We start from the raw sequence: 14,782 nt of genomic DNA, 5'->3' as shown, positions 1-14,782 counted from the left end.
CAATTTTCTGCATTCACAGTGATGGAGCAGATACTCCAATCGAGCTTTCCTTTGTCATTTCTGCATTTCTCCAGCTCTTACCTTCTAACTGCTTTTCTCTTATGAAAGAAAGCAAATTTATCCTGGAATCTTCCGGGGCTCTCAGAATTCAGTGCTCCACACCCATTCTTTGGCCGCCCTGTTTAGAATCCTTTAAAAGGAACCAGGTACTTGGCTCCGGGTTAGGCTTCTTCCCAAACACCCAGGCCTTCTGGAAACTCCTCATTGAATCACCACCCCAGCTAGCCATGGATTCAAGAAGGTCAAATGTGTGAGTCAGCATCGGGGAGAAGGGTAGACACACATTCCCCAAATGAAATGAGATGCTTCCAGGATAATACACGGAGACTCAGAGGCAAAATGCCATCTTCTGAATCACCAAAATCTCTTCATGAAGCTTCACAGTAAGGTTTTCTATCCAGGCATGAAACTGTGCACCTTGGTTTGATTTCTAGAGTTTAACTGTAAAGACGACCCCCATACTTACAAGAGAACATCCTGAAAGTCCATGATGCCATGTCCCACCAAGTAGGCGCCAAAACGGAAACAGCCGGCGTAAGAAAAATACATCATTGCCTGGGTGATGGAAAATGTGATCCCAAAGATGTGTGCTTTCCTCAAAGAGTTTCTGAAAAGAAGACATTCTGAAACTTACTTGACTTTCAATTCTCAGTCCTTAAAACGTAACCTTTCATGGGTTAGCAGTGGGGTGTGGAGGTGCAGCAGATAAAAATGGGTTTCGTCTCCAAAACACTAAGTTTGGTCCTCACATCACCACTTGTGAGAATTCAGGAAAATGCCTAGTCTCTGAACCCCAGTGTCTTCATCTTTAATGGAGAATTAACCACACCTCAAAGCACTGAGGTCAAGTTAAAATAAGCCAAAAGACAACAAGAAGAGCTTGTTAGGGATTAATAAATTCCTCCCCTTTCCCCCACCCATGGACATATAATATGTACGTACTCTATAGTGAACATTCGTTCAACACACGTTGACCCAACACCACAAGCTGGAGGGACCACGAAGGGCCAACACAAAGGAACCAGGCATGTTCTTGCCCTTGGGGACCCAGGAGTCAAGTTGGATTGTTATTTATGCAATGGAAGTATATTATGAATCATGTGTTAAAGGAAGAAAGGAGAAGCACTAACCCTCTAGGGGAGTTAGAGAAGGCTCTGCAAAGGAGTTAACACGTGGATTTTTTTGATCCACATGGAACTGGGCGATGTGGAGGTGCGAGAGGCTGGTAAGGGGGCCGCCTACTCCTGCTTCCATCAGATCAACTTCTGCTTTTATCTGTTTCATATACTGGAATTTCAAGTGAATTTTTTTCCATAAAAAAAGACTCTACTCTCATTTTAAAAACTTTGAAAACCCACTGATAAAAGAAGAAAGGAGACTCAGAGAGGATGGGCTTGCTTATGTTCACATCACTTTTTAGAGCCCTCACTGTGAGTTCATTAAAGGAAGAACAGAAGGTCTGCACGAGAGAAGGGTAAAGAGAAGAAGGAAGGGTGTACCCAAGAAGACCACCCCCTCAGGCTCCACAGATACCTCAAATTTCATGTTCCACAAAAAACTCATTCCCAGTGGGAACATGTAATAGCGCCATCACGCAAATGCAGCATCAGGGTCATTCTCAACAACCTCTCTCCCTCCCCTCCCCTCGGTTATCTGCTCTTACAGGCTCTACCTCAGAGATGTCCCTGCCTTAGGTCAGGTCTTGTGATTCCTCTCTTGGATTAATTACAATTGCTTCCCAATTGGTTCCCTTCTAGAAGTCTCTCCACTTGTTCCCTACCTTCTGGCCAAAGTAATCTTCCTGAAAACAAATCTGATGATTGAAAAACTCCCCATACTTCCCTCCCACTCTTCAGTGGTTATTACCTGTATGGTACCTGCAAACTCAGGGCATACATATATTCAAACTTCTCCTCCCGAGTCAAAGAAACAACAGTTCGGAAGTTTTCTATAGCTTCCGTGGCAATCTGTAACAGAGAATGTCCCGTTACTGAAGGCACCAAGGCCAACAGTGGCAATTAGTTTGAATTCCATATAAGAGATTCATAAAATTAATTTTATTAATAAGTATTATTTACATATTACATATTAAATAATATTTATTATGACTCCTGAGTGTCTTTGCTATAGAAAAGGATACCAAGTGATTTATCAAATCGAGATTTAGATCTGGAAGGAAGATGGGCTAATTCAAACTCCTCTCTACAGAAAGAGAAACTGAAAACTTCAACAGATAAAGGCCCTTACCTAAAGCCACATGGCTTTACAGCAGCAAAATTAACCTAAGAACTCAGTATTTTATCTCGATTGCAGTGCCCTTTCTTCTATGATGGTCACATTTTAAGTTTATAATTATTATATATATAAAAGTTATTATAATGTCATTAAATTATAATATTATTAAAATATTAATAATGTAATTAAAATGTAATGTTTACATTTTTCTCTGTATAATTGTCATTTGAGACAACTAAAGAATATTTGGAAAATATTGAAAAGAGAGAAGGTAATGAAAAGTTACATACTGGTGTATTTTACATAATAGTTTACATGTTATTTTCTAAACTGTACCTGTTTAACAAAATTGGGCTCAAGTTCTATGTTTGGCTTCATAGCCTTATTTTTTACCTTAACAAATAAAGAGACTTTTCAAAGGTCATTAAATATACATTAACAACGGGATGTTTAAAGGGCCACTTACTATCCCAGCCAGCTAAGCAGTCCTTTATTGCTGAACAAAGCTTTCAATTCTTATTAAAAATAATGTTGTGATAAAATTCCTCATACATAAACCTTTGTCCATATTGAATTATTTTCTTAGGAGAAGTTCTTAAAAGTTAAATTACTAGGTCAAAGGGAATAAACTACTTTTTAAGGAGCACAGCACATATTATCAGTTGGTTTTCCAGAAAGTTTCTATCTATATTTTAATTGAATTTAACTTCCAACAAGGCTATTTGACTAGGACAAATACATCCTTTACCACTTTTTGGAGTCTGGGTAAAAGGGCTATGGAAAATACAAAAAACATCAGGGTACAAAATGAGATTTCAGCCTGCATCAGCATGAGACCTTGAAATGCCCTTCTATCTCGTTCTCCTCATCTATAAAATGAGGAGGATGGACAAGAGGGTCTCTGAAGTCCCTTTTAACTCTAATTCCAAGAGAAATAATTTTTAGAATTGTAAGTCTAAATTATAAATCAGTAAGAGAAATTATCCTTATTGTTTAAGATGTTCTTCCTTTCTCTGGCCTCTACACTGGTCGGAACTGATTCTAATACAGACACATTCAATTACATGAGAGTGAGTTACAGCATAAAAAAAATCACCAACCCAAAATCTTACTTATTCTTTACTGAATCCTACACAAATACCTAACTTCAAAGATAACAGTGGATATTTGATATGACATTGTTGGTTTTAAAGACTAATGCAAAAAATATTAGAAGAAAAAAATTAATACCATAATCTTCAAAACAAAAACATATTTAAAAAATAAAGTTAAAAATATTATACTCTGACCCAGCAGGCCAAGAAGATTGTACTATGTTTACCATAAGCTACTAACAATACAGGAAAATGTCCAGATTCAAGTTATGTCAAAATATTTTATAAAATTCTTTACATATTATAAAAATAGTATATACTCATTTTAGAAAATGCTAAAAGTGCAGAAAGCAAAAAGTTAGAGGAAAAAATTCACCTCCAGTCAAACCCCCAAAGACAATCCTTGTTCAGACCCATGGTAGAAATATTTTCAATTATAAGGCTTCAAACAAAGAGAAGAGGTTTTTTGCATCAGTAAGAAAATTCAACAAACTATAACAATGTCTGCTGAAAACCAGACTTTACTGTAAATTTCAATGTAATGATTTTAGGAAATATTTTCTGCGCGCATTCTTCTAAGGCAGGTCTGTTTTGTTTGTGATTGGTTTGTAAATGTCATTGCTTTTTAGAGTGAACAGCCCAATAAAAGTGAGAGTTTATGAATTACAGACCTTGAAAAGTGAGTAAAACAATATAATCACTAAACAACTGTCTTTATCTTGCCACACGATGAAGCAATTAGGAAAAGGATTAATTAGTACTCTGCATTCTCACAGCTTCATTTGCTCCAAGACTTTTAAACAGAGATTCAGTAAACACTATGAAGAGAGACAACTTGTAATTCAAGAACAGGAAATAGCACTGAGTTTTCCTCAGAAACCATCATGTACTAAATAATTTTTAAGAAAGGAAAAAATACATATATATTTCTAGAAAAAACTCACACTTCTCTTCCTACCCTCAAATAAACTGATTACAGCTTTTATTTCTAAAAAGAAAAAGCATCTATTCTATAAAAATGTTCATTCGTCAATAATAACGTGACAAATCGATGGAACACAGATCACAGGCAAGGTAGAGGTTATCAGCTGGCTCTGACATCACACAGTCCTGCTCTGGAATCCTGGGCCTGCTCTGTCCCTCTAAGGGCAAACCAACAGACACGGTCCTGGTCCCCATTTTAGTAGGGAAGACAGACCATTAATCAATAAAGAAATAGGAAAGAAATAAAGTGCTGAGAAGTGTCAGGAATTAATTCAAGGGCCAGGAAAGACCTCTGTGAAGAGTAATAATTCTGAGATATGAAGACCAGAGGGAACCAGCTTGGAGTGTTCTAGGAACTGAAAGCAGGCCCATGAGGCCAGAGCAGGGTGAGGGAGACACTAGTGCAAGACAGGGTCAGAGAAGTCATCAGGGGCTGATTCATGCAGAGTTTTACAGCCCAGGAGAAAGGGCAGATTTTATTGCAAGTGTGATCAGAAGCCACTGGAGGATAAAAGTGATGACTAATAAGAACCTGCAGTATAAACAAACAAACAAACACACAAAAAAACCAACTAATACTAAACTTTCTTTGGGTTATTTGTATGGAAATATGTTAAAATAAATGTTCCAGACATTACATGAATTTCTAAAAATCTTATATGTTCTGGTATAATGTTATAAGTCATAATTCTAGTTATTACTTTAAAATGTATATCCCAGAAATAACTAAATTTCCTTGTCAATTGCATTATTATGAACTTTCATCAAATCTTTAACCGTGGTCATTTTTAAGTCTTTTGTCATTTACAGATAGTTCTGGGTGTACTCTGAAGCTTTTGCAAATATGCTCCTATAAAAGAGTTTCATCTTCAAGGAATTCATGGAAAAGACTCTGACAAGTACAGGTTTCTGGTAACTGACTATACTGCTGAACTGAATGAATAAGCATTTTCAGAGCTCTAATGGAAAACTGATGAATTCATAAAAGTGCTAACAAAAGATCGAGATAAAAAAAATTAATTACATGGGACTGAGTGAACTGATGAGGACGACTATAATTTTTGTGACTTTCTGTTTGAATAAAAAAAAAAAAATCCCACAAGGACTCAGAGGCAAAAAACATACAAATCAATTTTCACTGCAAAGTAAAGGAGCTGTTACAGTGGAGGATTACTGGACTGAATGTCAGTATTATGACACAGTACGAGTGTGTTTCGTGTTTGGGAAATGCAATCGTTGTTGCTTTTGTTGTGGTCATCCATGTACAATGCTTGGTGTCAGTTTATTTACCTCTTGTAAAAATAAAATATAGTGTGTGTGTGTGTGTGTGTGTGGAAAAAAAAAAAGAAAAGAAGCCACTGGAGGAGTTAAAGGTTAGCATGATTTTGTTTGTGTTTGTAAGAGATGAGTGTGGCTTCTGTAAGAGGAATATAGAAAGTAGACAGATCAGTTAGGCTGCTGCTGTGTGACTTTGGGCAAGTTACCTGACTTCTCTGAACCTTGGGTTTTATTACCTAACAGGGATAATTCCAAAGGGTTATTGAGAGTGTCAAATGAGGTAATGCATGTAGAGCTCTTAGCATGATTCCTGGTATACAATAAACAGGCAATAAATGGTAACCTGAGAATTGTGATCAGGTGGGAGTTGATTTTTACTATTTCATGGACCCGCTGGTACAGCAACCACCACTTTCCCTACCTGCTGTTTCCTCTCTCATGAACCACCAATGGAGCAGAACATTTACCTCACCCCCAACCTTTACCTAGAAAACCTGCCACACTCACATGTATCTATTTCCGTCTGCACCCCTTCCCCTGTCCCCTCTGACAGAACTCCCAGAGTCTTAAACCTGATGCACCACTTCGAAGGTGCCAACCTGTGGTTTGCAGTGAATTAGCTTCCGATCGGTCATCTTCTTCCTACGAACAACCTAAGACTCCTTTCTGGGACACTTTGAACACCTCAGTAAACAATGACACTATAAAAGAGTAACGCACTTTCTTTTTATACACATTTTTTCCATCTTCTCATCAGATGAAGAGTCAACACCAAGGGGAGAAACCAACAAAGGACAGGATTAAATGAAGTGACTGGTCACAGGATGGACTCCAGACACCTGGGGGCCGGCACCATCCTGCTGAACCTCGGGACCGGGCCTCTGACGGCCTGAAGGGAAACTTCACGTGAGGTCTTTCCCTCATTGGCAATCGCTGAGAAGCACTAAAGCTGGTCCAGAGGAGCTTCCTGAAGGAATCCCAAGGACACAGGGTAGAAAGTCTGAGGAGATGGCAGGGAGGTGGAGGACAAAGTGTGAGTGGTGATAACCAACCTCCAGGACCCCCTCCATCATCCTATTCGTGAGCTGCCTGGTCCAGAGGCAAAGTACCTCAGACACCTGGGCCACTGGATCTGCCTGGGTCCCTGCCCTGACTCTTGGGAACCTTGAAGGGTCCACTGATAGATATATCCCTATCCTAGATGGTAGGCCCAGTTTTGGGGGTGCTCTGACCACTCATTTCTACAATGATACAGATCACATGATATCAGATTATGTGCCGCCATCTGCAGACCTCTTCGTTTCTTAACAGAGGCACAACTTGGGAGCGCGACTGTCTGGGTTTGAATCCTGGCTCTGAAACTTAAACTCACGAGCTCTAAGGCATTGGTGGCATTACCTGCCTGTGCCTCAGCCTCACCTGAAAAAGGAGCTATAATAGAACCTATCTCACAGGGTCACCCTGAGAAGTAAAGCAATTGCCATATAAGCATTTGTTCAAAACAACAGCTCTGCTCGATACTCTGTAATAACCTAAATGGGAAAAGAAGCTGAGAAAGAAAAGATACATGTATATGTATTATTGAATCACTTTGCGGTACACCTGAAACTGACATAACATTGTTAATCAACTATACTCCAATGTAAAGTACAAATTCTTTAAAAAATAAAGGGAGATGCAAAATGCAAATCAAAAACAACAACAGACAAGCATGCAACACCGCCCCTCAAAAAAAAATGTATTAGGGTGAGGGTAAACAGAAATAACACAAAGGGAGGAGGTGTATGAAAGGAAAAGAATGATAATATTTTAAGCCAGATAGAATAAATACCTTTAAGACTTTTCCATTTTTTAATATCCCCCCTCATATGTAATTAAATGGGCCTCCTTTCCTCAATAAAGCAATGGATTTCTGCTTGCTCCAGAGAAAGAGGGAGAGGAGTGTGAAGACAATCGCCTGAAACTAGAAAAGCCTGACAAAATTAGTTGTCAGTCTGTGAGTCTAAGAATTTGTTTTGCTACTTTTCTTCAGTTTTCAACCCGCTGAACAAGCGTCAAATAAGACCGCTTTGAGGAATGGTTATAAAAACATTCTCCGAGCTTAGGAAGTAGTCGTAACAGAACGACACTGATTAGAATATTTTACTCTACTTAGGTCAGCGATTATACTCCGTCTGACTCACCTTCCCGGCACCTTCTAGTTCTTTCTTATCTTTCAGTGCTTGTCCAGACAGCATTTTCATTTCAATAACTCCTGCTACTGCAATGATGGGTACAATTGCTAACAGTAAAAGTGTTAACTGCCAGCCATAGATTAAGGATATAATAATGCCTGTCCCAAGATTTGCTATATTCTGGGTAATTACAGCAAGCCTGGAACCTATAGCCTGCAAAACAAACAAAACACTGTCAGAGAGACACTTTCATATTTCATATTATCTTTAAAATCCATGCTTATATATTTTCTTAAGGATTATGATAATTCAGCTTCGTGAGAATCTCATCTCCTCGGTTATGAAATAAAAAGTAAAGGTTTACTTATAAGTCTATTTGGTTTCTAAAATGAGGATCTCCACAACTTCAGAATAAATACTAAAAGTAGATCAATAATTCAGAGTTCAATTACATATTTCTCTCTCATCTGATTTTTTAATACCAAGAAAATTTTCATTAAACAATGACACCGTGATCCCTAATGCAAGCTCAGCAAATTAGCAGGATAAAACAGTCTGACAATTATATTCAACTGGGACTGTTGGAAATTTCCAGTGTTAGATATATAACTACCTATAACTTAAGCCTAGTATTTGTCATGGAGGGTATGCAAATATTGGGTTGGCCAAAAAGTTCGTTCAGCTTTAAGTAAAAATAAAAAACATTTTTCATTTTCACGAAGAACTTTACTGAACAATGTATTCACTAACTGAATGAACTTTTTAGACAACCCAACATCTCTTGGCCTATTTGAGATGCTTATAGTGTTTAGAAAAAGTACACAGAGCTGAAAGTTATGGAATTTAAATTTAGAATATTAAGCAGGCATCAGAACCTTCAGCTTATACGCCAGAGGGAGCCTGAAGCATGATTTTCAGGAGCATGCAGTTATTTCCAACTCAAAAGCCAGAAGTCAAAACATAAAGTCAATTCACTCCACTACTCTATACTTCTCTCCTTTACCCTGGAAACACCCCATGCCCTCAAGCCTTTCCGAATTCCTGCCCTGGCCCCCCGATCTGCTTTTTTGGAAATGGCCCATGTTTTTTCCACTCCCCAAATGTCCTCTGCCTGAGGGGGGCCAGTCTCAGGGAAAGATTATGATGGAGTACAGTCTAGAATGGTCACTGCCACTTCTGTGACTTTGGACAAATTCTTCTCAACCCCAAAATGAGCAGGTACATTGATTAATAACTAAAGCTTCTGTCAGCTCTGAATTTTTAGGACAGAATTCTTTACAAGCCCCGTGTCTCAATATCGACCCTCTGAAATCATTCAACACCTATGTTGATATAAACACCAAACCAGTAATCAGGGGAAAATGCTGTTAAAATAAACTACCAGTAACGCTACACATTAAATTCCATACCAGGGAACTGCACCAGGGCTGAAACAAACAGCATAAATAATAGAGCATTTATTTTTGTTTGATGCAGTCACTGAGCTTATGATAAAGGGATGCTTAGCCAAACTTGGTGTAAGTCAAGTCATCCCCCAAGTTCATGGCAGACGAATTACCCCAATACCTAAGGTTTCACAGATATAAACGTTCAGCTGTGGATGGTAGCCAAGACCACAGAAATAAGTAAAATGTATCATAGATGACAAATTCTTCTTTAGTGTACATGAAAGATGACCTAAAAGACCTAGAACCTTAAGCTGGAGGGAAAGTAAGCCCCTTGGCTTAATGTGATTTAATGCTTCCAGTGACATTGCACTGGTCACCAATCTTTAAAGACTGACACTCACTGTCGCATCATCTATTCCTCACACAGAGAAGGTGTCTCTAGAACGCTCCACGGGAGAGCACGGATTATTAGTAGTAGCCAGGTCATTTTCATTTTGAAAGTAAGAATCAGAGTAGGTAATACTCCAAAACCAGAGCCCAAGAGTGAAGCAAGGTAAGACAAGAATGCTTTAATACCTGAAACCCACTAAGACTCTCCTCACAGTGTCTTTATCCCACTGTGCTATCACATATTTGTAACACTTCCTCTCCCACTCATTTTTCTCCCCATCTTTCCCTGTTTCCCCCTCTCTGGCTATTTATTTCCTCCTCAAAGCACCACCGTATGGCTTGCAGTCCAATTTTAAAATATGTGTGCTTATCGGGGAAAAAAAAGCCTATTTCCTGAAACTCCTTTTGAAATTAAGAACATTTACCTTCATCTTTCCCTCAAATACCTTCTCCCAGGGGGAAAAAAATTTTTATTTTATTTTTTTATTATTCAGTCATCAATTTTATACACATCAGTGTATACATGTCAATCCCAATCGCCCAATTCAGCACACCACCAAAAAAATTTTTTTAATACATAGTTGCTTTTGACTTCTATGTGGCTCTCATTTGCTTTTTCCTCAGAATTCTAATCCTTACATGAAAATTAAATTTAAAAGCCCACAATTTCATAAGCAAAATATTGAAATATATTTTCTTCTGATTTATGGTTAGCAGGATTAAGCTACTTGCTCAAAAATACATCGGAGAAAATGTTTCATTGATGGTGAAGTTAAATAAGAAAAAAATTTACACTTAGATAAACAGCATCACTAACTATATACACACAGACTTGAGTTCACCCTGTTTTAGGTGGCAATGATCTTTGACAGGACTGTTTGGCTTAGGTATTTATATATATAAAAATTACACTACTTCCTACTATGAAATAGATATACACACACACACGTGTGTATGTATATATATGTATATGTGTGGATATATATGTACAAATGTATATACATACACACATGTATCCACTATCATAAACAGGTCAGCTGGTGCCATAAAGGGGATTCAACTGCCCTCTCTCAGCCAATTTGTGGTAACAGCTATATTGGGCTTTCCTGGTTCCCATGATGCTTCCCAGTCTGATTGCCTCCTCTTCCCTGGTCTCTCTTTTTTAGCCCCGGTTTTAACATTCTGGAGAACAGTTCTGATTCCGAGTGGCTCATACAAGGTGTGCAGGTGTCGTCCGTGCTACTGGGGCCATGAAAGTGGGAGTTTGAGGAAACAAGCGAGAAGCAGACGGCTGACCCTGATAGGCAATTAAGCAGAATGGAGTTCCTGGATGTGGTCAAGGCCCTCACAAACACCACTGCAGAGGGGAAGGACTGAGCACTAATTCTACGAACACAGGAAAGGCATGACTTAGAGGAATTATGAAGGCCTGACGGCCAGTGCACAGTGGACAGACAGCATCTGCTCAGGGTTTGGCTGCAAGGGGCTGAATTAGTGTGTTTCCTCCAGCACGTGTCCCCCTGTGCTAAACGGGATGTGGGACGTGTGTGTCGGTGAAAGCACATGAGCGCACATGACAAGGTCTATGTGAAAGGGATACTAAAGTTATGGCAGCAAAGTTTAGCTAGGGAATTCAGGATTGAGGAAATTTCAGGACATAATTTGTCCCTGGTGATCACTATCCCCAGGCAAGGCTCTTCCAAGGAGCTAGCCGAATGGATTAACCCCAAGCTTGTTGATTGATTCTCATGGTAATTTAAATAAAAAATAAAATAGAGTAATACTTTACGTCCTCCTCCACCTACCAACCCATTTCTCTGCCCCATTTACCAGAAAACCCTGTCATGATTTGTCCAACTGTGTCCTAATCCTCTTTCCATCTTTCTCGTAAACCCATTTCCATCAGGCTCTTGTTCCCATCACACCCCTTAAACAGTTCTTGTTCGAACCATAAGCACCGCTGTGTGGCTACAGCATTGTACAATGTTTGCTCGTCCTACAAGCTTATCAGCAGTATTTGAGATCCTAGACTCCTCCCTCCTTAAAATGCTTTCTTCATGTTGTTCTTGGACATTGCCCTTCTCCCTCACTGGCCACTTATTCTTGCTCTTCTTCGCTGGGTCATCTCATAGCCCTGAGCTCAGGGCCCAGACCTTGCCATCATCTCTATCCTCCCACGCTTCCTTGGCTATCTCCTCCTGCCTCATGGCTTTAAAAGCCACCCATGTGCTGAAAAATCTCCAAATGTGTTTTTCCAGACCAGACTTCTCTGCTAAACTCTAGACTTGCAAATCCACCTGCTGTCTGGACATCTCCACTTGGACGTCTACTGTGGGCATCTCAAACTCAACATGTCCCAGACACAACTCTTTCAACAGGTTCCCGGTTTCATTAAAAAGCAACTCCATTTCTTCAGTTGTGCAGGTCCAAAATTTTGGAGTCATCCTTAAATCCCTTTTCTCTAATATCTCGTACCACGTTCAGCCGACCAACAAATTCCGTTGGCTGTACCTTCAAACTATACCCAGAATCTGATTACTTGTTATCACTTTCACTATGACTCTCCTAGTCTAAAACACTATCTTCCCTCTCCCTGGATGATTGCAATAGACTCCCTGCCTCTCCCTGACCCCTTCAGCCTATTCACACAGCAGCCTTTAAAAATTTCAGATCATGTCCCTCCTATATTCAAAACCCTACAATGGTTTCTCATATAATTTCAGATATGATGCTGATCTCAGCTCTTACGACTTTCCCTTTCACTCATTTTATTCCAGCCACACTATCTTCCTTGCTGTTTTGGGAACAGTTGTAGAAGTAAATGCTCCAACCTCAGGGCCTTTGCACTTGCTGATCCTTCTGTTCAGAATATGCCACCCTAGACATCTGTAGGGCCGGCATCTTTCCCTCCTTCATGCCTCTTGAATATGTTGCCGCATCATCGAGATTGCAGCCTTTCTTCCCTGACAACCAGCAAGCCCCTACCAGCATATCCTGCTGCCATTTTCTTCCACAGCTCTTATGACAATCTGACATCCCATAAGGGCTCAGGAAGGGCATGGCTGCTGTCTCTTTTAGGAAGTTCCAAGTTATTTCAGGCAGTGTACGTTCTGTTCTGTTAGATTCTGCACAGCTTGAGCTAAACCTCAATTTCTGTTGATTTGTTTGCTTTAAGTATTAAAGAAACAATGCTCAAGGTTTATATTGAGATTTTATAACTGTATCTGCTTCCACATTCATAACCTAATTTATTTTTACAGAAGCCCCATATATTAGTTATAAGAAATGTAATCATAGTACTCTTACAGAAAGATTAAAAGCTAAAGATTGCTAAGGTTCAAGGGAGGGAAAGACATGGCAGAGATCACATGCTTTTTTTCCCCCAAATTCCACATCATCCTGTAGATTTTTGTCATAAACAGTTGTAGTTAAAGGAGCAGTTGTCACTTTATCCACAAATCAAAATCTGCTGGTTCAATAGTTTCTAGTTATATCCCTTAAAGAGATTCACATAGTAGCAGAATTTAAGTTTTATAGTCTGAGCGAGTTGTTCCTTCTACGCTTGTTTCAATTTTTTCATGCTCTTTTCAATTCTTTCAATCTTTTTTTTTTCACATCTTTATTGGAGTATAAATGCTTTACAATGTTGTGTTAGCTCCTGCTGTACAACAAAGTGAATCAGCTATATGTATACCTATATCCCCATATCCCCTCCCTCTTGAGCCTCCCTCCCACCCTCCCTATCCCATCGTTCTAGGTGGTCACAAAGCACCGAGCTGATCTCCCTGTGCTATGCGGCTGCTTCCCACTAGCTATGTATTTTACATTTGGTAGTGTATATGTCAGTGCCACTCTCTCACTTCGTCCCAGCTTACCCTTTCCCCTCCCCGTGCCCTCAAGTCCATTCTCTACGTCTACGTCTTTATGCCTGCCCTGCCACTAGGTTCATCAGTACCGCTTTTTAAAGTTTCATATATATGCGTTAGCATACGGTATTTGTTTTTCTCTTTCTGACTTATTTCAATCTGTATGGCAGACTCTAGGTCCAGCTACCTCACTACAAATAACTCAATTTTGTTCCTTTTTATGGCTGAGTAATATTCCATAGTATACATGTGCCACATCTTCTTTATTCATTCATCTGTTCTGTCAACCTTTTTAAGATTTTCTTTGCTCCCCTCTGAACTTCAGTGCCCCTTAACTTTCTTACAGCAACTACACACATTCTTTTTTTCAGTAGCTATTATAATTTTCTGGGGATTAGCAAAGCATTAAAACAGACTGAACCTTCAAGATATGATGATAAATACTTCCTTTTCTAAATAATTATCCTTCCACATGTATTTTGTTAATAGCATGAATAAGATGGCAAATAACAAAACAAAGCTTATAAGTTATCTATACACTATACAGGGCATGATATTTAAATAGTTAACATTTTTTGCCATAAGGCACATGATATATTGCATAGGTTAAAGTTTAAACATTTTCTTAATGATGATGAGAATTAACTGCAGGGAGAAAATTAGTTTCATGCTGAAATTCAAAATGGCCCATTACGACAATCACAGCAGAAAGGAGGCAGTCAGTACCCCTTGAACTTGAGCAGCGTCACTGGCAAGCCTGGTCGTCAAGGCTCCCGTGGTGTTTTTAGGGTCATCAAACCAGCTCACATCCTGTGACACAGAAAATGATTTCATTATCTTAAAGCCCGATGCATGAGACCCTCAGCTCGGAGGGCAGTGACAGGGTCAGGTTTATTTATCACTTATCCTCCTGCATTAAGCGTTCAGGATTTGATACTGAATAGACAAGAAAGGGACTTATTAGACAAAGTCATAAATAGACCATTTCATTTGTCAAAGAAATTTTTTGAGTGCTTACTTTGTTCCAAACATAATTTCTAAGTGTTGGATCTATTCAACACTGAACAAAAAAGACAAAGTCGCTGTTTTCATGAAGCCCAGATTCTAGTGATGGAAACCACAGATAAATATATACCATGCCAGGCGGTAATAAATGGTAGGAAGAAAACAGACTGGGGTAAGAAGGAAAAAAAAAGTGAGGGAAGGCACTACTTTATAGATTGGGAAGGGGACAGAGAAGTCCTCTCTCAGGTGACATTTGAGCAGAGACTTGAATGAAGAGAAGGATGAGAATATCTGAGACAAGGAAGAAA

At 39.2% G+C, this 14,782-nt stretch overlaps 1 protein-coding gene across 2 annotated transcripts in view; it reads right to left on the bottom strand.

Moving 5' to 3' along the window:
- ABCB1 (ATP binding cassette subfamily B member 1) overlaps positions 1-14,782 on the bottom strand; it is a 108,190-nt gene that overhangs the window by 25,219 nt on the left and 68,189 nt on the right. For both annotated transcript variants that reach the window (XM_059934003.1, XM_059934002.1), the window contains exons 20-23: positions 14,196-14,279; positions 7,835-8,038; positions 1,927-2,027; positions 527-667 (exon numbers count right to left, since the gene is read on the bottom strand). In XM_059934003.1, the coding sequence (XP_059789986.1) occupies positions 527-667; positions 1,927-2,027; positions 7,835-8,038; positions 14,196-14,279 (530 nt within the window). The remainder of the gene's footprint in view (positions 1-526; positions 668-1,926; positions 2,028-7,834; positions 8,039-14,195; positions 14,280-14,782) is intronic.

The sequence above is a fragment of the Balaenoptera ricei genome, chromosome 9, assembly GCF_028023285.1.
Source record: "Balaenoptera ricei isolate mBalRic1 chromosome 9, mBalRic1.hap2, whole genome shotgun sequence".
Taxonomy (NCBI): Eukaryota; Metazoa; Chordata; class Mammalia; order Artiodactyla; family Balaenopteridae; genus Balaenoptera; species Balaenoptera ricei.
This window is presented reverse-complemented; position numbering and strand designations above follow the sequence as displayed.